Raw genomic sequence first — 19,902 nt, forward strand, 5'->3', positions numbered from 1 at the left:
AAGCCTTTCAAAATTTGTGTGGAGGATACTATAAGGTAGCCAAACTTGGTTTTTGTTTGTTTTATTGAACCAAGCCTTTCAAAATTTGTGTGGAGGATACTATAAGGTAGCCAAACTTGGTTTTTGTTTGTTTTGTTGAACCATGCCTTTCAAAATTTGTGTGGAGGATACTATAAGGTAGCCAAACTTGGTTTTTGTTTGTTTTGTTGAACCATGCCTTTCAAAATTTGTGTGGAGGATACTATAAGGTAGCCAAACTTGGTTTTTGTTTGTTTTGTTGAACCAAGCCTTTCAAAATTTGTGTGGAGGATACTATAAGGTAGCCAAACTTGGTTTTTGTTTGTTTTGTTGAACCATGCCTTTTAAAATTTATGTGGAGGATACTATAAGGTAGCCAAACTTGGTTTTTGTTTGTTTTGTTGAACCATGCCTTTCAAAATTTGTGTGGAGGATACTATAAGGTAGCCAAACTTGGTTTTTGTTTGTTTTGTTGAACCATGCCTTTCAAAATTTGTGTGGAGGATACTATAAGGTAGCCAAACTTGGTTTTTGTTTGTTTTGTTGAACCATGCCTTTCAAAATTTGTGTGGAGGATACTATAAGGTAGCCAAACTTGGTTTTTGTTTGTTTTGTTGAACCATGCCTTTCAAAATTTGTGTGGAGGATACTATAAGGTAGCCAAACTTGGTTTTTGTTTGTTTTGTTGAACCATGCCTTTCAAAATTTGTGTGGAGGATACTATAAGGTAGCCAAACTTGGTTTTTGTTTGTTTTGTTGAACCATGCCTTTCAAAATTTGTGTGGAGGATACTATAAGGTAGCCAAACTTGGTTTTTGTTTGTTTTGTTGAACCATGCCTTTCAAAATTTGTGTGGAGGATACTATAAGGTAGCCAAACTTGGTTTTTGTTTGTTTTGTTGAACCATGCCTTTCAAAATTTGTGTGGAGGATACTATAAGGTAGCCAAACTTGGTTTTTGTTTGTTTTGTTGAACCAAGCCTTTCAAAATTTATGTGGAGGATACTATAAGGTAGCCAAACTTGGTTTTTGTTTGTTTTGTTGAACCAAGCCTTTCAAAATTTATGTGGAGGATACTATAAGGTAGCCAAACTTGGTTTTTGTTTGTTTTGTTGAACCAAGCCTTTCAAAATTTGTGTGGAGGATACTATAAGGTAGCCAAACTTGGTTTTTGTTTGTTTTGTTGAACCAAGCCTTTCAAAATTTATGTGGAGGATACTATAAGGTAGCCAAACTTGGTTTTTGTTTGTAAACACAAGGACAGCCTATAATAATTGCAAGAATCTTTCTTTAAGTTCATACAGAAGATTATATTATAGAAGATACAAGGGTATAAATTGTTTGTGTGTGTGTAGCAGGTTACAAGTAGTCAATCTATTCTTGGTATTGAGTTACGATTGTTACACTTATTTTACCATTATTTTAATGATGATTTGTTATCAAAAATATAAGAGAAAGAATATTTAGTATAAAAATTAGAGTTTTCACTGTTCTCTTTTGAAATAACATTTTTTGTCATGTTGTTTTCCTCTTTGTTAGAAGGTGGTGTATTAAAATGTTATAAATAGATTATTTGTTTCAAGTCTTTTTGCAAAGATTTGCTTGCATCTGTTACACACATAAATTCTCCTTCCAAGGTTTATGAGTTTTTCTCAAAAAGAAAATTTGTTGCACAAATGTACAACATTAAGTTTTAGTATGTATTTTTGGAACATTGAATAATTTTAAAAGTTATATTTTAAACTATTTTTGTCTTGACTACAAAAGTAGGCTTAAAAAGCTTTCTTGTTTAGCAACAATTTGAAGCTCAAACTGTGTCTTAAATATATCTTTATTTCAAGTAATTATTCTCAGGAGGTTATTATTTCTTTATTTCACATAACTGAACTTGAATGCCCACTTCAGGAACTTTTTCAAGTAATGCCAAATTTGTTTGTAACTTCTTTCCATCTTTTCTCCTCTTCATTGAACATGCTCTGCATTTTCTGCTGTGAGAGCATTATAAGAGTAACAGTCAGTTCCATTGTCCACTTTAATGGGTGGTGAATATGAGTACTGCTGATTGACTGCCTTCTGTCTTGTCAGTTGCCCAAATTTTAAGGAGTTGGTACACCTGAACCTAAGTGACCTCTGGAGTGGACATGAAATGACATTTGGATTGAAGATTACCTTGATACAAAAGAGATGTAATAGTAATGCTTAGGCCCAATTATTTAATTTGTTACAAAGTTATTCGTAAATGAAAACGTTAAAATAATAATTAGTATTATTAAATAATAAAAAGAGTATTAAATATATGCATTCTTTGTAATTACCTTGCAAGTTAAATGATGAAAGCTATCATTACTGTCTGCTGTTTAATAGAATGAAATGGATAAGTATTAGATGGACATATCAACAGATATGTGAATCATTGGCTTGAAATGTTTAAAGGATATTTCCACTATAATACTTATACATTACTATAGGCAGGTTTTGTAGAAAAATGGTAATGTTACTTTCCAAAGCTCTGTGTTTTTGTGGGTTTTGAGTTAATATTTAGCTTTGTGTTGACAGGCTGTAGCAGGATTTAACCTCGAAGGAAAACTTAAACGACCGTGTCAGGAATTTGATAATGAGCAGGTCCGATACGAACATCGGTTTGCTCCATTCAACAGCGTCTTGACCCCGCCACCAGTGCAGTATGCACAGTTTAAAGAGATGACAGACTTGACAAGGTTTGTTCCAAAGCCTTCAGTTGAAGAACTATATTTGGATTCATGCAAGTGCTTCCAACATGCCAGAATGTTAATAGAGAGTGTTCCAGATCATAATGAGGAGGTATGATTGACATAAGTCCTGTATCTTCTGGGTTTTCTTTGTAGTCAATAAACCATTATTCATTTACAGAACCTTTTGCTGCCAGAATAATTCAACTATAGATGAATGACTATTCATCATTCATTTAATACTGATTTCCATCTGAACTGTTTTATAATTCAATCTTATAACGTTTAGTTACAGGGGTATTCATTAGTATTTATAAACAAATATTAAGACAAAGTACTTTGAAGTTGTATTATTTTCTGTCTTTCGTATTATTCTAAGTCTCTCTTGTAATCTTAATATTCTATGTATCTTGCTCTAAATTTAATTATTAGTGTTTCTTTGTTATTAGTTCTCACTACGACTTCTTCATTTGAACATGTACATATAAATTTGTTTTCATGCTTTATGAACACGGGTCTTTGAATGTTTTATTATATTCCAGATTACAGCTATTATGAAAGTAGCTAAGACAAACTTTGTAGTTATGAAATTGCTGCTCAGTGGACATAAAAAACAATCAAAAGTAAGTGAAAATAGCTGTATTATTATCTGACACTAGTCTAGCCAGAACAAAAGGATAGACCAAATAGTTTTGAATAATTTGTCTCACTAAAAATTAGAATTTGCCAATGAAGTAATAAATGTAAAACATGTTGTTAATTAAGCATTATTAAACTCTAGATTAATGGCATGTTTTTTGTAAAAAAATGTTACCATTCTCATAATGTAGTAAAATTAGTCTCCTCTAGTCAAAATATGTTCTCTGATTAGTTTCCTCCAGTCAGAATGTGTTACTGTGATTAGTCTCCTCCAGTCAAAATGTGTTGCTGTGATTAGTCTCCTCCAGTCAGAATGTGTTGGTGATTAGTCTCCTCCCATCAGAATGTGTTACTCTGATTAGTCTCCTCCTGTCATAATGTGTTACTCTGATTAGTCTCCTCTAGTCAGAATGTTACTCTAAGTAGTCTCCTCCCATCAGAATGTGTTACTATGATTAGTCTCCTCCAGTCAGAATGTGTTACTGTGATTAGTCTTTCTAGTCAGAATGTGTTACTCTGATGAGTCTCTTCCCATCAGAATGTGTTACTCTGATTAGTTTCCTCCAGTCAGAATGAGTTACTGTGATTAGTCTTCTCTAGTCAGAATGTGTTACTCTGATTAGTTTCCTCCAGTCAGAATGTGTTACTCTGATTGGTCTCCTCCAGTTAGAATGTGTTAATGTGATTAGTCTCCTCTAGTCAGAATGTGTTACTGTGATTAGTTTCCTCCAGTCAGAATGTGTTACTGTGATTAGTCTCCTCCAGTCAGAATGTGTTACTGTGATTAGTCTCCTCCAGTCAGAATGTGTTGCTGTGATTAGTCTCCTCCAGTCAGAATGTGTTGCTGTGATTAGTCTCCTCTCCCATCAGAATGTGTTACTCTGATTAGTCTCCTCCCATCAGAATGTGTTACTCTGATTAGTCTCCTCTAGTCAGAATGTGTTACTATGATTAGTCTCCTCCAGTCAGAATATGTTACTGTGATTAGCCTTCTCCAATCAGAATATGTTACTCTGATTAGACTCCTCTAGTCAGAATATGTTACTGTGATTATTCTCCTCCAGTCAGACAACTGTCTGCAGGCAGTAAAGGGTGATATAAATGTGGGAAATTGTGGACTGGAGCACCCATATCTCACTCTCCTAATTTCTAGTTTTCTTATGTGAGACTAGCAGATTGGAGGTTAAGACTGATAGATAGTGTATCCCTACTGCAATGTAAGCCCTATTTTCTCAGTCACCTCCAAACCCTAGGATACATTTTATAATCCCATGTTGTAGCTTGTACCCTAGGATCCTTTTTTTTTTAATTTTATGTTAATGTGTTTTGATTTATGGCTTAAATTTTATGGTTATAATACTATTAATCATAGCTTGTGATTTTCTGTTTTTAACACAGCTCTTTCTCATGATTTTGTCTATTCATTTTACTTCATTTAGATATAATTATTTAATATTACTGAGGTATATTTAATATATATAAGCAGTTAGTATATATCTAGTTTCTTATCACATAGTTTCAGAATTAGAAAACAAATTCATTTTCAATGTGTTGAAACTAACGTTTTTTATACTTCTAGGATCCACCAGATTTTGATTTTTCTACGCACAAGAACTTTCCTATCATACGAATAGTTTAATGCTTAGATCGCATGTTTGTAAACAAATGGGTTTTTGTAAATAAATAACTGAATAAGTAACATAATATAAGTTACTTAAGAACTTGCAGTGGAGATTAGTAAAATGTTGTCCTAGGCATTTTTTGTTCTGTAAATTCAAGTAAACCCAATCATACATTTGCTGTAATTATTGAAAATTCTTGTAATTGACTTTTGATGATAATTTAGACACATCCACTCAAAGTGTTATAACCCAAAAAATGTAGTAGGGTTTGTATTTTCTCCACACTGATTACACACAAAAAATATTTTAATGTGTATGTGTTATGTGTACATAAACTCAATATTTCAATAAGTGACACCTCTTTCTTAGAATATGTTGTGTAATGTTGTGTTTAACATGTGAAAATGACACAATTGTTAAAATGCACAAAAAACTATTAACAAACGTTTTTTTCTTCAGCGTCCCATTCAATTATAATTTATTTTTCTTTTATAACGTGTATAAATGGAAAAAAATCAATTATTTAAAAACTAATTTCAAAATGACTAAATATAGAAATATGAAAATTTTATTTTGTAATTATTATTAAAATATTTCACAAATATTAATAAATACAATTTAGTTTTTTGTTGTTGTTTGTTTAAAGGCATTTTCAAAATGAAACTTTTTAAATGCATACATGTATCAATTATTGAATAGCCAAAATCTTTTGGCTACCTGTCATCTCTTGTCCTTTTCTGTATGTGTAACCTGGACACAAAAGTATTTTAGCTTTTTAAAATACCATTTACTTTTGTTCACCAGTAAATATTTTTCTTATTATAAAAAGTTGGAATGGCACTTGGACTAAAATCATAAATCATAATCAGATAATTAATATTTTATAAATTGTTATCAGAGTATGACAGAATATTACTGATATTCTTAGAATATTATTTCTGCATTGTAAGATACAGTTACGACAGAAAGTGTTCGTACCCCTGTGTTCCGAGTGTTTTTGCTCATTACTTAAAAAGTATGACGATTAAGCTAATAGAAGTATAATATATTATAAATATTATACTAACACACATCTACATAAATTTTTATGTAAATTAAACGAGAAGTAAACTGTTTATAAACAAATAACCAAAAATAGGAGGAGCAGAAAGTGTTCGTACAGTTCAGAACGTGTGAAAAAACTGATATTCACGAAAACATTTTGTTTAGTTTGGTGAATAAACTACATTATACCATTCCAGAACTAGACACTGGGTTCATAAGTATTGGAATTTAGCCAGCAAAAAATGTACTTCCGGCAATTTAGCGCTGTCTCCGTCATTATCTGCTTGGTCATCATGGCAAACAGGAAACAACTGTCCAGTGATTTAAAAAAAAAACGAATTATTGTAAAATACATGTCTAGTGTCTCTTTCCAGTATTGCTATGCAACTTAATGTGCTGAAATCTACTGTTCAAAGCATAATTGCCAAGGTTAAGCTTACAGGATCAACTGCTAACCTCCCTCGTTCCAGATGCCCCACAAAAAATTCCAGAGAGAACCAAGAGGAAGGTTCTTAGAGCTCTTAGAACATGTTATGCTCTTTTAGGTTCAAAGCATGCCGTCCTCGTAGAACTCCATATTTAAAGCCTGTTCATTTAGAAGCACGATTGAGGTATGCAAGAAAGCATGTAGATAAACTCTTTACCTGTCGGAAGAGTATTCTTTGGTCAGACGAGACTAAAATCGAGCTTTTCGGCCACAATGATGTTTGCTATATTTTCCGTAAGAAGGGGAAACGAAATCTTCCAAAGAACACCATCTCTACAGTTAAACACGGAGGTGGCTTGATCATGCTATGGGGTTCCTTCAGCTCTTCTGGTGTAGGCAGCCTTCACCGTGTCAACGAAATCATGAAAAAAGAAGAGTACGTTGACATATTAGGCACTTATATCAAGAATGATGCTCGGAACTTGCGGCTTGGGCATCATTGGATCTTCCAGCATGACAATGACTCTAAGCACACATCGAAATATGTGCAATCCTGGTTGTAGAGGAGTCATATAAATTTTCTGGAGTGGCCATCGCAGCACCCGATCTCAACCCAATTGAAAACGCTTGGCATGAGTTGAAGATCAGGGTTCATCAGCGTCATCCGTAAAACTTGCAAGAGTTGGAGGCCTTCTGTAAAGAAGAAAATACCAGTCGAGTACTGTCAAACGATCATGGAGGGCTATGAGGTGAGATTGCACAAAGTAATTCATTAGAAAAGCTAAACAACTGATCATCAAAGTAGACGCACGAACACTTTCTGCCTCTCCTATGTTTGGTTATTTGTTTATAAACAGTTTATTTGTCATTCAATTTACATAAAACTTTATGTAGATATGTGTTAGTGTAATATTTATAATATAATATACTTTCATTATCCTAATCATGATACTTTTTAAGTTATGAGGAAAAAACTACTCACGACGCAGGGGTACGAACACTTTCTGTCATAACTGTAAGTATGCTTCAATTATGTTTTTAGTATTTGTATGGTATATTTAACATGTTAACAATTGGTATACTGGTAATTCCAACTGTTACACTCAGCAAATAATTCCCAGACCTATTGTAAGTTTATTTTGTTAATATGAAATATAACTTACCTTCTTGTTTCAGTCCTTTCAAACTTCCTTGTTGCAACTACATTTAGGGAATTTTAAGACACTCCATGAACAAAGGAGAATATGTTAATGTCAACCAAACTTCATCTGTATCTCTCACCCAATATCATGGCTCATCAGATTGTCTGAGATATGTCAGGCACAGAAGTTGTCATGGTACTATTCATTTCCTTAATAATATGAACAACAACCATTATGGTTTGAACCAGATTAAGCAAGTGAACTGTAATGATTATCAGTTTTATTTACAGTTCAGTTGTTTAGATTAAGAATAAATAATTTCACATTATTTTACCTTTATTAATTTTAATACACATAATTTATTTATATTTAATATTTTATTTTATTTTGATTTTACAATAATTCACAAGAACCAATGTCATATAATTAATGTATGGTCAGTTGCATTTTCCTGTTGTGCCCATTTTTTAGCAGTATTGTAGTTTGACCCAACAGTAGAAAATGCTTAGGCAGTAATCACAAACATTGGATAATCACATAGAAACTCGGGTCAACAGGGTGCTCCAATATTCAAATTTCTAATGTGAAAATCTGATTAGCACAGTGCTATTGAAGCTTTCAGTGCCACCTAAAAGGTGCTCAGGTTATTACAGATAACAAGTCATTGTGACATAAAACTTAGGTCAACAATCTAAAGTTTTGTGTTAGATATATTATAAAGATCATGTCCTGCTAAAAACCAGCCCATTTGTATCAATACCATGGTGCATATGGTTCAAAGAATAACATTCTAATTCATATGTTACCACAACAGGATGTTGGTTAAAGATCATGAACCACAGAACATTCTAGTTCATATGTTGCCACAACAGGGTGTTGGTTGAAGATCATGAACAACAGAACAACATTGTAATTCATATGTTGCCACAACAGGGTGTTGGTTGAAGATCATGAACCACAGAACAACATTCTAGTTCATATGTTACCACAACAGGGTGTTGGTTGAAGATCATGAACCACAGAACAACATTCTAGTTCATATGTTGCCACAACAGGGTGTTGGTTGAAGATCATGAACAACAGAACAACATTGTAATTCATATGTTGCCACAACAGGGTGTTGGTTGAAGATCATGAACAACAGAACAACATTCTAGTTAATAAGTTGCCACAACAGGGTGTTGGTTGAAGATCGTGAACAACAGAACAACATTCTAGTTCATATGCTACCACAACAGGGTGTTGGTTGAAGATCATGAACAACAGAACAACATTCTAGTTCATAAGTTGCCACAACAGGGTATTGGTTGAAGAAAATGAACAACAGAACAACATTCTAGTTCATATGTTGCCACAACAGGGTGGTGGTTGAAGATAATGAACAACAGAACAACATTCTAGTTCATATGTTACCACAACAGGGTGTAGGTTGAAGATCATGAACCACAGAACAACATTCTAGTTCATATGTTGCCACAACAGGGTGTTGGTTGAATATCATGAACAACAGAACAACATTCTAATTCATATGTCACCACAACAGGGTGTTGGTTGAAGATCATGAACAACAGAACAACATTCTAATTCATATGTTGCCACAACAGGGTGTTGGTTGAAGATCATGAACAACAGAACAACATTCTAGTTCATATGTTACCACAACTGGGTGTTGGTTGAAGATAATGAACCACAGAACAACATTCTAGTTCATATGTATGAACTACATGTGTTGTTAAATCTGTACTCTGATACAGTATCATAATGTAGAAATGAATGTATGAATCAGTCTATTTCTTTAACATACAAACTGTTCTTATTTTCAAGGGTAGTTGTGTGTTGGCTACCAGTTAAGTGATGTACTCAATATTAAAGTTTATGTCAACTTTTTTATGGGAACACTTTTTTAAATAAGAATTTATCTGTTAGTGCACACATAGTTACCATAAATACATGGTCTGTATTTCTTCAGTAGGTAAAATCACAATCTGAGTTTTTTTCTCTCATTTCTGTCTAGTGCTTACTGTTGTTGTTGACACTTGATGAAGAAGTCAAATGACTAACATCTTTAGGCCTGTGAAGATTATTAGATGAGATTAACCCTAAATTAAGATTAAAACCTTGGTAACATCTGAGATAGCAGTCTTAATAAATCTGAAACATGGCAGGCATGAGGCTTTTTTTTATTTGAAATTGCTTTATGATTTTAAGATTGTTAGAGTTCTTCTTTGCATAATATTTTAGATAGGAAAACATTCCAGTTCTGTATGTGTCACTATTATGTTGCTGTAATCAACATTTGGTAGGTTTAGTTTATTCCAAGTTACAGCTTTTACAGTAAGGAAGAGAAAATTAAAACCAGTGTGACATTTTGATCAGTGCTACAATATTTCTCAAGTGTACAAGTTTTAATACAGAATAATAATTTTTGCACATGAGAATGACCTCACCAGCAACCTGATTCAACATTATTCTTTTTACTGTAAAAACTGTAACTTGTAATAAAATAATATTTATCATCTCTTAATGAACTAAACTTGAAATTAAAGTATTGACTGATAGATTTACTTTAATACATACTAGTCGATTACCCGTGGTACCAGTGCTAACTTGGGGTGCCAGCAATTGGTAGGGATAACAGTGAATGGTGGAAAATAATATTCTCTGTGACAGGGAAAGGTGGCCAGACTAAAAAATTGTGACTCCTGTTGCAAATCTACGTGCACACAGTATACAAATGTTGCAAATTTAAGGTTCCACATGGCGTAATAAAAATGTTTTTCCAGTATCATATATGTATATATAAAAGAAAAAGTTTCATTATTATGTGATAAGGCTATGATGAAATTTACAACAGTTTTGTGACTTTAACCATACAAGTGCTGTAAAAAAAAAAATTCTATATAATGTTAAATATTAAATATACAAATATTCCTTAGTAGAGGGCATTAAATCATACCATATAAAAAAAGTAACCCTTTTTGGATTAATTATCAAAGTTACATTGTCAGAGCCATATGATGGATTTTGATTGGTTACAGGTTTTTTAAGGAAAATTGTGAAACTTGTTCTTATATGCTTGTAGTAATGTTAAGTTGTTCAACGGCCTGCTATTGCCAGGTGGTTAAGGCACTTGACTCGTAATTTGAGGGTCGCGGGTTCGAATTCCCGTTTCACCAAACGTGCTAGCCCTATCAGCCGTGAGGGCGTTATAATGTCACGGTCAATCCCACTATTCGTTGGTAAAAGAGTAGCCCAAGAGTTTGCGGTGGGTGGTGATGATGACTAGCTGTCTTGCCTCTAGTCTTACACTGCTAAATTAGAGACGACTAGCGCAGATAGCTCTCGTGTAGTTTTGCGCGAAATTCAAAACAAACAAACAGAGGTCAAATCTGTGGCAGTACTTTAAGCTAACAGTAGTGTTTGTGTGTTATTTATTTAGTATTACTTTTGTTAACAGTATTATTGATTATATTAAATATATCGAGTTAACTCAGTACAGTACATGGACTCAGGAGACTGAATGCTCTAAATTGGTCAAAACTTGAAATATTGAGTTTATGGCCAAAATTTTAAGCAAGGGTACCCAAGTGATGAAACATTAAGTTCTAATCTTTATAGTAAGAAAAATATAATTAGTTAGCTATACTCGTTATCAGGTTAATTTTTAGTTTTAGTCTTAAGTATGTAGGTAGCCCGCTCTTATTGGAAGTTATCAATTTGAGTATATTAGGAAAAGTAAATGATATTGTATTCAGTTAGACTTAATAGAATCCGTATTTCGCGGCTTTAGCCGTAAGCAAACCACAATAACTACCTTTCTCGATGTCCAAAAAAAACCTACGATTCAATCTGGCACAATGGGCTCAGGTCAATGGCACGAATTTTGTATCTGATCCATCGGATATCAAGTTTCATCACTAATCATACAGCTGAAATCAAAATACATGACGCATACTCCGATCCCTTCGATTTGGTCGTCGCTGTACCTCAAGGCTCAGTATTAAGTATTATACAACATCTACGCCAACGACATACCCTTTCCCACCCTCAATTATATCCTTGTCTCTCAATATGCCGATGACGTAGCCACAAACCCACAAACCGCAGCAGCCAGGTTTCAAACAACGTTTAATCCAGTTGGCACAGTGGTGCAACAGATGGCGCATCGTCCGAAACCTCACAAAAACCCAAACTAAAGCTTTTCGCCAAATGATCAACAAATACAGGAAAACTTCAACAATATCAAACTAAGCCTCAGCAACTCCGACATCAATTCCACTAACGCAATCAAATTTCTAGGACTCACTTTCACACGAAACCTATCATGGATCTATCATGATCTTTGTAACATCATCAGCAGAGCCAACAATAGGATCTATTTCATAAAACGCAAAAAGTGGACCCAATAAAGGTTGCTCAGTGAAAACCATTCTTACAACTTGCAAAGCTCATGCTAGATCCATCTTTGGGTATGGTAACGCAGCCATTTGCAATATGTCAAAACACCTATACAGAACCTACAGAATAAAGGCATCAAAACCGCGTTTAGATTACCTCACTACTTCCCACCCACATATACCGAAACACTAACCCGAATTATTCCCAGTAAGACCGTTTCATCAGCTCGCATCCAAACGCGCTCAAAATACAAACGCACAAACCCGCCAGTTTCCAAGCGTAGCCGAAACTGCCCTTGGCTAAATACACCTCCCCACATAATATGATAAACAGTAACACATAATTGTACTGAATTAAGGCGTTCGACTCGTAATCCGAGGAACGCGTGTTCGAATCCCCGTCACACCAAACGTGCTCGCCGTTTCAGCTGTGGGGGGCGTTATAATGTTATGGTCAATCCCAGTATTCGTTAGTAAAAGAGTTTTTGGCGGTGGGTAGTGATGACTTAGCTGTCTTCCCTTTAGTCTTACACTGATAAATTAGGAACGGCTAGCGCAGATAGCTCTCGTGTAGCTTTGCGCGAAATTCAAAACAAACAAACAATTGTACTACCATTGGTAAGCATTAACCTTTACCTTTCTTGTTTTCAATGATGGGCACTGGACAGGTAGAATATTTGGCGCCTGTCCACCGAAAGTGGTTTTTCTCTGAGCACTCCAGTTTCCCCCATAGCACAATTTCTAGCCATTGGATTTATAGATCCCTGGCACCATAGCCCTGAAAGGACCTCTTTCTCTGTTTCCTCTCACCTTCTGTCCAGCCTGTTACTTCATCCCAGACTATTTCCTATGCTTATCTCTCTATCTCTTAGTCTCACCCATCTGCTTTCGTCTCTCACTCCTTCTTCACCTTTCATTATATCACAAGACTTACTTCAAACTGAAACTCACCGTTCAATCTTCACACTTCTATATTCTTGATGTAATCACTCGCAGATCCTCCGTCCAGATCTTCACATCAAGTTCTGGCTTCTCTGTCACACAGCTATTCCCGACGACAAACCTGTCGCCTAACCTGCAGCCTGCCGATAACGCTCAACCTCACAACGCATGCGGAGCTGAAGAGAAGCCAAAGTTTCTGAGCGTCCCAGGTTGTCTCACAAACCCCTAGGCGTTTGCGAGGTTTAAAAACTAAACAACTGTCGAGTAGATGTGGATTTGGATATTGCACGTGTAAGGACAAAAATGTATGTTGTAAAAATCGTTCCTTGTGTGATTATTGATTGCAAATACCCATTTGTTTTAAAAATTCAAAATGTTTGCAAATCTCTGCGCAACTCCATTTACCCAAACTTGGTAAACGAATATACACAGTTTAATTACGGTATCAGAGATCAAATCTGACAGCCTCAGGAATGAAAGGTGGACGTTGATCTGTGCATCATATCAACAGTTTTACCAAGAATGAAAGGTGGACGTTGATCTGTGCATCATATCAACAGTTTTACCAAGAATGAAAGGTGGACGTTGATTTGTCCAACATATCAACAGTTTTACATATTCTGTAGTATGTTTCACCACCAAAATGTTGTTCAATTACGACAGATAGCATAAACTACCCGCCCAGCATGGCCAGGTGGTTAGGATGTCTCGACTCGTAACATGAGGTTCACGAGTTTGAATTCCCCTGACACAAAACGTTCTCGGCCTTTCAGCCGTGAGGCATTATTATGTGACGATCAATTCCAGTATTCATTGGCAAAAAGTAGCCCAAGAGTTGTCAGTGGTTGATGATGACTAGCTGTCTTCCCTCTAGTTTTTCATTGCTAAATTAGAGATGGCTAGCGCAGATAGCCCTCGCGAAGCTTTGCGCGAAATTCAAAACAAACACACAAACAAACTGCCTGGTGGCTGGCTCAGTATGGCCAGGTGGGTTAAGACGTTCGACTCGTAATCTGAGGGTCGCGGGTTCGAATCACCGTCCCACCAAACATGCTCGCCCTTTCAGCCGTGGGGGCGTTATAATGTGCGGTGAATCCCATTATTCATTGGTAAAAGAGTAGCCCAAGAGTTGGCGGTGGGTGTTGATGACTAGCTACCTTCCCTCTAGTCTTACACTGCTAAATTGCTAAATTAGGGACGGCTTGCGCAGATAGCCCTCGTGTAGTTTTGCGCGAAATTCAAAACAAACCAAACCCCTTGGTGGACTCAGCAGATAGGCGGATGTGGCTTTGCTGTAAGAAAAGACTCACACATATAATAGGTCGTATACAAATTAATAAATATAATTGGTATTTTATTTCAATGTAAGTGTAAATCAGACTGTAACTAGGGAAGCTTTAAGATAAATGTCGATCATAATTGCTTGAAGAATGTGGTAAAAGATAGCTTGATCGTTCTGGGATACGATTATACATTTCAATGACCCGACAGTCTCTGTTTCAAAATAGTTAAAATGCCATCATGATTTCAGACGCCATTTACAACTGGCTGAACACATACGAATATAATAATAACAATCTAAGTGAACTGAGTCAAGCTTGTATTGTACATTCCATTATAAATATCGACGATTAACTTACGTTGGATATAAATATCAAGAAATCGGTGAGGATGATATGAAATTACTTATTTTTGATAATAACAGTAAAAAGCGAGAGAGGGCGCGGGACAAGAAATATGACCATTCTTGCATGACTGTTTAATGCTTTGGCCGTAAACCTATTACAGCCACAAAATATCTGTTCACAGAATAAACGATTCTAACTAGAAAAGGGCGAACCGGTTAAGATATCGTGTCTACGTGCTCAAACCTACTTTGCGTAATTCGTATTTTATCAAAAAGAAAACATTTTAAGCCTGGTGTTAGAATTTACGTGTCTTTAAAGTGCTTAAATTTGTTCTTTCTTTTTTTGATATACCATTAATTTGTTATTGTATAATTTAATGAAAGTAGCACGTGGAATCGTACAATATTGCTCAACCTTAGAAATTTTGACTAGTGTATAAACTCGAGATGCTTTTAGACCAAGTAGACGTCACCTCTCGGTTTTTCTTTTCCGCACGAAGTCCAGAACCGCGTGTAGGGTCACGCATGCATTTCAATACCTGGTTCAGCACTTAAGGAAGTTGTTAAAATAGAGTAGATTGGTTTGTTTTTAACTTTGCTCAATGCTACAGGAGGGCTATCTGCGCTAGTCGTCTCTAATTTAGTAGTGTACAACTAGAGGGAAGGCAGCTAGTCATCACCACCCATCGCCAACTCTTGGGCTTTTCCTTTACCAACGAATAGTGGGATTCACCGTAACATTATAACGCCCCCACGGTATTACGGGGATTCGAACCCCGCGACCCTCGGATTACAAGTCGAGTGCCTTAACCACCAGGCCATGTCGAGCCAAACAGAGTAGAAGCAGCGAAAACTCAAAATTGGTTTAACGTGTATCCTAACTTGGTGAAGTAACTCCTATTTTGAAACTCAATTGCATAGGTTTCCTTTCAAGAAGAAATGTGTAATAGAGATAATGGACTTTTGTATGTCACACTGCGTCTTAAGTAGGGCCTGGCATGGCCTAACGCGTTAAGGCGTGCGCTTCGTAATCCGAGGGGCGCGGGTTCGCGCCCGAGTCGCGCCAAACATGCTCGCCCTCCCAGCCGTGGGGGCGTTATAATGTGCGGTCAATCCCACTTTTCGTTGGTAAAACAGTAGCCCAAGAGTTGGCGGTGGGTGGTGATGACTAGCTGCCTTTCCTCTAGTCTTACACTGCTAAATTAGGGACGGCTAGCACAGATAGCCCTCGTGTAGCTTTGTGCGAAATTCCAAAACAAACAAACAAGCGTCTAAAGTAAGAGTTGGGTTTACGTACGTTTTTATCCGTTTGTTTTAGTACATTATTCGGATTGAAGAAGAGTTGCCTTCTAGTTGCTCAGAGGTAGGTCTGCGGACTTACAACGGTAAAAACCGGGTTTTGATACCCGTGGTGGGCAGACGTTTATAATGTAACAGTCAATCCCACTATTTGTTGGTAAAAGAGTAGCCCAATAGTGGGTGGTGCTGATTAGCTGCCTTCCCTCTAGCTTTGTGTAGCTTTGTGCTTAATAAAAAAAAACAATAAAGAAGAGTTAAACATGTGCCAGGTGGCGCTGAGATAAATGCATTTATGCCTCTTAAATTACGTGAGTTTAAATAAATTATGGGGCTAATTTACGATAATTTTTTTTCCTTTTTCCTGCGACACTGAACAAAATAAAACAAGTATGAACATTATAAAGTATAATTCTTTCACTCAAATCCGTATAAAGTGCCGCATATTTGACTTAAAAACAGATGGTATTGTGAGTAGATATCCGCTTTCTTTACCTCAAGACGATTTATTCTACATCTGATTTTATTAACAAATTTAATGAAGTGGTTAAACAAAACTCTTAATTGGCTCACAACACCTGAATTATTCATTTGTAACGTCAGTGACTCAAAAGAAACACGTGAGCTTAAAAGAAATGTTTGGAATTTGCCAAAAATACCTTATATACCCAGTTCTTACTTCAACCTTCGCCCCCTAGTGGGAGAGTAATATGTCTGCGAACTCGCACCGTTAGAAACTGGATTTCGATACCCGTGGTTGGCAGACCACAAATGGCCCATTATGAAACTTTGTGCTCAATTCCAAACAAAGAAAACCTCGACCTATGTCTTTAAGATGAGTAAAAAACAAACAAACTTGCCTTGTGGGTATGTATGTGATTTTGGTATTTCGAGATGCACTTGGTATACGAAGATTCTCTAGGAAATTTCTGAGGGCATAAAAACCAGAACTAGTTTGCTTTAACCATTCGTAGTAAAGGAATTAATCATTTGTCTAGTATATTGGTCACGTCGCCAAACAGATGCACGAGCTCCAGAGACAAGATAATGTTTTCACAACTGGTCACATCCTGTTGATGTCAAAATTCAAAATAAAGACAATTTGTTCCTTTTTTGTTTCAATCCTAAATACCCTCTTGATATATTAATAGTGAAAATAATTATTAATACATTAAAGATGTAGTTGTTTACTATGCTACGAAAGGATTACAACTCGAATAGTTGCATGTAAAGCTGTTTACTGGCCCAGTTTTGTGAGGATGTCACAAGTAAAGCTAAGTTCTAATGTCATTAATTCTTTGTGATTTTCACGTTCAACACAATTTTCCTTCAACAGTTCGACCAGACACAACTCTTTTTATGCAATCATAGCGCAATGTTGCTGCTTAAAATATTTTGTCCACACTTATTTATTAGATAAAGTAAGTGTAACAGTCCACTGGTGAAGCAAGTCTTTTGGAAACACTTCTTGGGGAATTTGGAATTCATCTGGTAATTTTTATTAAATAATTACACAGATGTTTGAGCAAAACAGAGTATATATAAGTAAAAAATTTAGTGCAAAGAAGTTGAAATATTACGTTTTCCGGCCTTTAATCTGTTCAGCCTTGAGTTAAGGATGTTTTGTTTTCTTTTCCTCAAGTTTCCGTGCAAACTGAATCGAAAAGTACATGGCCATGTGCAAGAATATAGGTGTAGTTAAATATCTGTGTAAGGCAGGTGGTTTCCGTTTCTTATTTATATATGAACGTATGTAAGGCAGGTGGTAAGTTAACGTTTATAAATCGCATTTGCTATTAAAGAGCAAACTCGTTATCGGATAAAAGAAAGTTTGTTCTTTTCAATGACGTTAAAGGGACTGACTTTGCTACATCATTGCCTGGCAGAGACACCTGGAGAATTAAAATTGTCTAAAACTATGAAGAGAGAGCGACAAAAGTTTTGTTTATTTCTTTGGTGAAATTACTGCAGATATGTTTTAGATAATAACGCAAATTAAAGGATTAGAAACAAAACTAGCTTCAGAAATTGAGGAATAAGAAAATGGGCTGTTTTAAGGTTTGTTGGAAGTTAAACACAAAGCTACACAATGAGCTCTGTGTGCTTTTCCCACCACGGGTATGAAAAGCCTGTGCATAGCGTTATACGTTTGTTTTAAATAGACCGCGTTAATTTTTCAATTAGTTTGCTTCTATGTTGTTAAGCGCAAAGCTACACAGTGGTCTAGTCTTTGTTCTAGCCATTGCTAACCCTAATTTTTAGCTAACAAAGCTATATTCCAGTAGTTTTGTGAAACTGCGAATTTTATGACACGTGATAAACGTGCAGATCTTGCCATAATCTATGATTTACGGTTAGGGACTTATATAAAGATGGCAAAATACGGGTATCGATACCTATGTTCGCAGAGCACCGCTATCGTATTGTATAATTTTGTGCTTAACTACAAACAAATACAAATAATATCACATTACTGTTACAATGCAGCGATCAGTCACAGTTACATACGGTGATGTTGTTACAAATCAGTTCTGTATGTGTGTTTTCTTACAGTAAAACCACATCGGGATATCTGCTGAGTCCACCAATGGGAATCGAACCGCTGATTTTAGTATTTTAAATCCGTAGACTTGCCACTGTACCAAGGGGGGAAGTTAGTTCTATCATTGAACGTATGTACAATAAACTATTGGTTACAGATATTTACTACTAAATAACGATGGTCTTGAATGCCTAAAAGCGTTTTCTCTCATCATTTATATGATCCACACTGAAAAAACTACGTCAAACCGACGTTTTGGATGTTATTAATTATTTTAATAAATTCAGTAAAAATCGACAAACTAATTATATTGATTTTTGATATCAAGCATGAACGTTACGAAGATCAAAACTATTTTAATATTAATCAATATATTATGTGCGCGTGTCTGTCAATCCCATTACCCATTGGTAAATGAGTAGCCCAAGAGTTGGCGGTGTGTAGTGATGACTAGCTGCCTTCCCTCTACTCTTACACTGCTAAATTAGGGACGGCTAGCGCAGATGGCCTTCGTGTAGTCTTGCGCGAAATAAGAACAAACTGTGTGTTTTTTCTTACAATAAAACCACATCAGGCTCTCTGCTGCGTTCACCGACAGGAATCGAACCTCTGATTGTAGCGTTTTGAATCCGTAAATTTACGAATACCTTCCGAGGGACGTTTGTTTCGTTTTAAGTTAAGGACTAAACTACACAATGAGCTATCTGTACTATGTCCGGTTTCTAGCGGTGTAAGTCCTCAGGCATACCGCTGTGCCACTGGGAGGCCATCTTTGTATGAGTCCCTAACATTAAGTGATAGAGTACGACCACATTAATTGTAGGTCGTAGTTTATAGGATGGGTATGCCATCCCGGAGTTTTTTTGCCTTTTTCTTCTGGATATTTCAATATCATTTGGAATTACGGTGCAGTAAAAGTGCGTGTTACATCAGAACTGAACCATAGTAATACAGACGAAGAACACTACAACTGTTACTCTTATGAAAATTATTACGGTTAAACAGAAAAAAATATATGGTCAAATCAACTATCAATCGTGTAATGTACCAACGCAACAAAAACATCAATAGCTAAACCTCTTTTGCAGTTTTCTTACAATAAAAAAAAAGACAAAAACCAAAAAATTCATGGCGCCATCTAGTGAAAGCTAGAAAAATAGTTAAGGTTTTGAACTTTTTCAGGGCCAAGACTTTCATCAGTCTCGTGTTTACTGTACTGATAGTGTATCTTTTAAATACGTAATTACAAAGTATTTGTAACGAATTTGAAGCCCATTTAGATGATAATCTTTGGTGAGAAGCGAAGATTTTAACTGTGTGGTGCTACCAAATGTTGGTATCAAAAATATATGTATGTTGTACGTATATTTCTTCAATTACACTAAATAACACAAATTTTGTTCCTGAATAGTATGTTTATTTCTTAATTACTTATGTTGTAAACGTACAGAAAATGGCCATTATTCCCTTCAAACTTTGCTTTTGTGACCTGGATAATG

At 35.7% G+C, this 19,902-nt stretch overlaps 1 protein-coding gene across 3 annotated transcripts in view; it reads left to right on the forward strand.

Annotated features, from left to right (window-relative positions):
- Naa35 (N-alpha-acetyltransferase 35) overlaps positions 1-5,107 on the forward strand; it is a 38,969-nt gene extending 33,862 nt beyond the window's left edge. For all 3 annotated transcript variants that reach the window (XM_076480270.1, XM_076480289.1, XM_076480279.1), the window contains 3 exons: positions 2,574-2,837; positions 3,268-3,348; positions 4,944-5,107. In XM_076480270.1, the coding sequence (XP_076336385.1) occupies positions 2,574-2,837; positions 3,268-3,348; positions 4,944-5,003 (405 nt within the window). In that variant the 3' untranslated portion in view covers positions 5,004-5,107. The remainder of the gene's footprint in view (positions 1-2,573; positions 2,838-3,267; positions 3,349-4,943) is intronic.
- The last annotated feature ends 14,795 nt before the right edge of the window (positions 5,108-19,902 follow it).

The sequence above is a fragment of the Tachypleus tridentatus genome, chromosome 2 (assembly GCF_004210375.1).
Source record: "Tachypleus tridentatus isolate NWPU-2018 chromosome 2, ASM421037v1, whole genome shotgun sequence".
Lineage (NCBI taxonomy): Eukaryota > Metazoa > Arthropoda > Merostomata > Xiphosura > Limulidae > Tachypleus > Tachypleus tridentatus.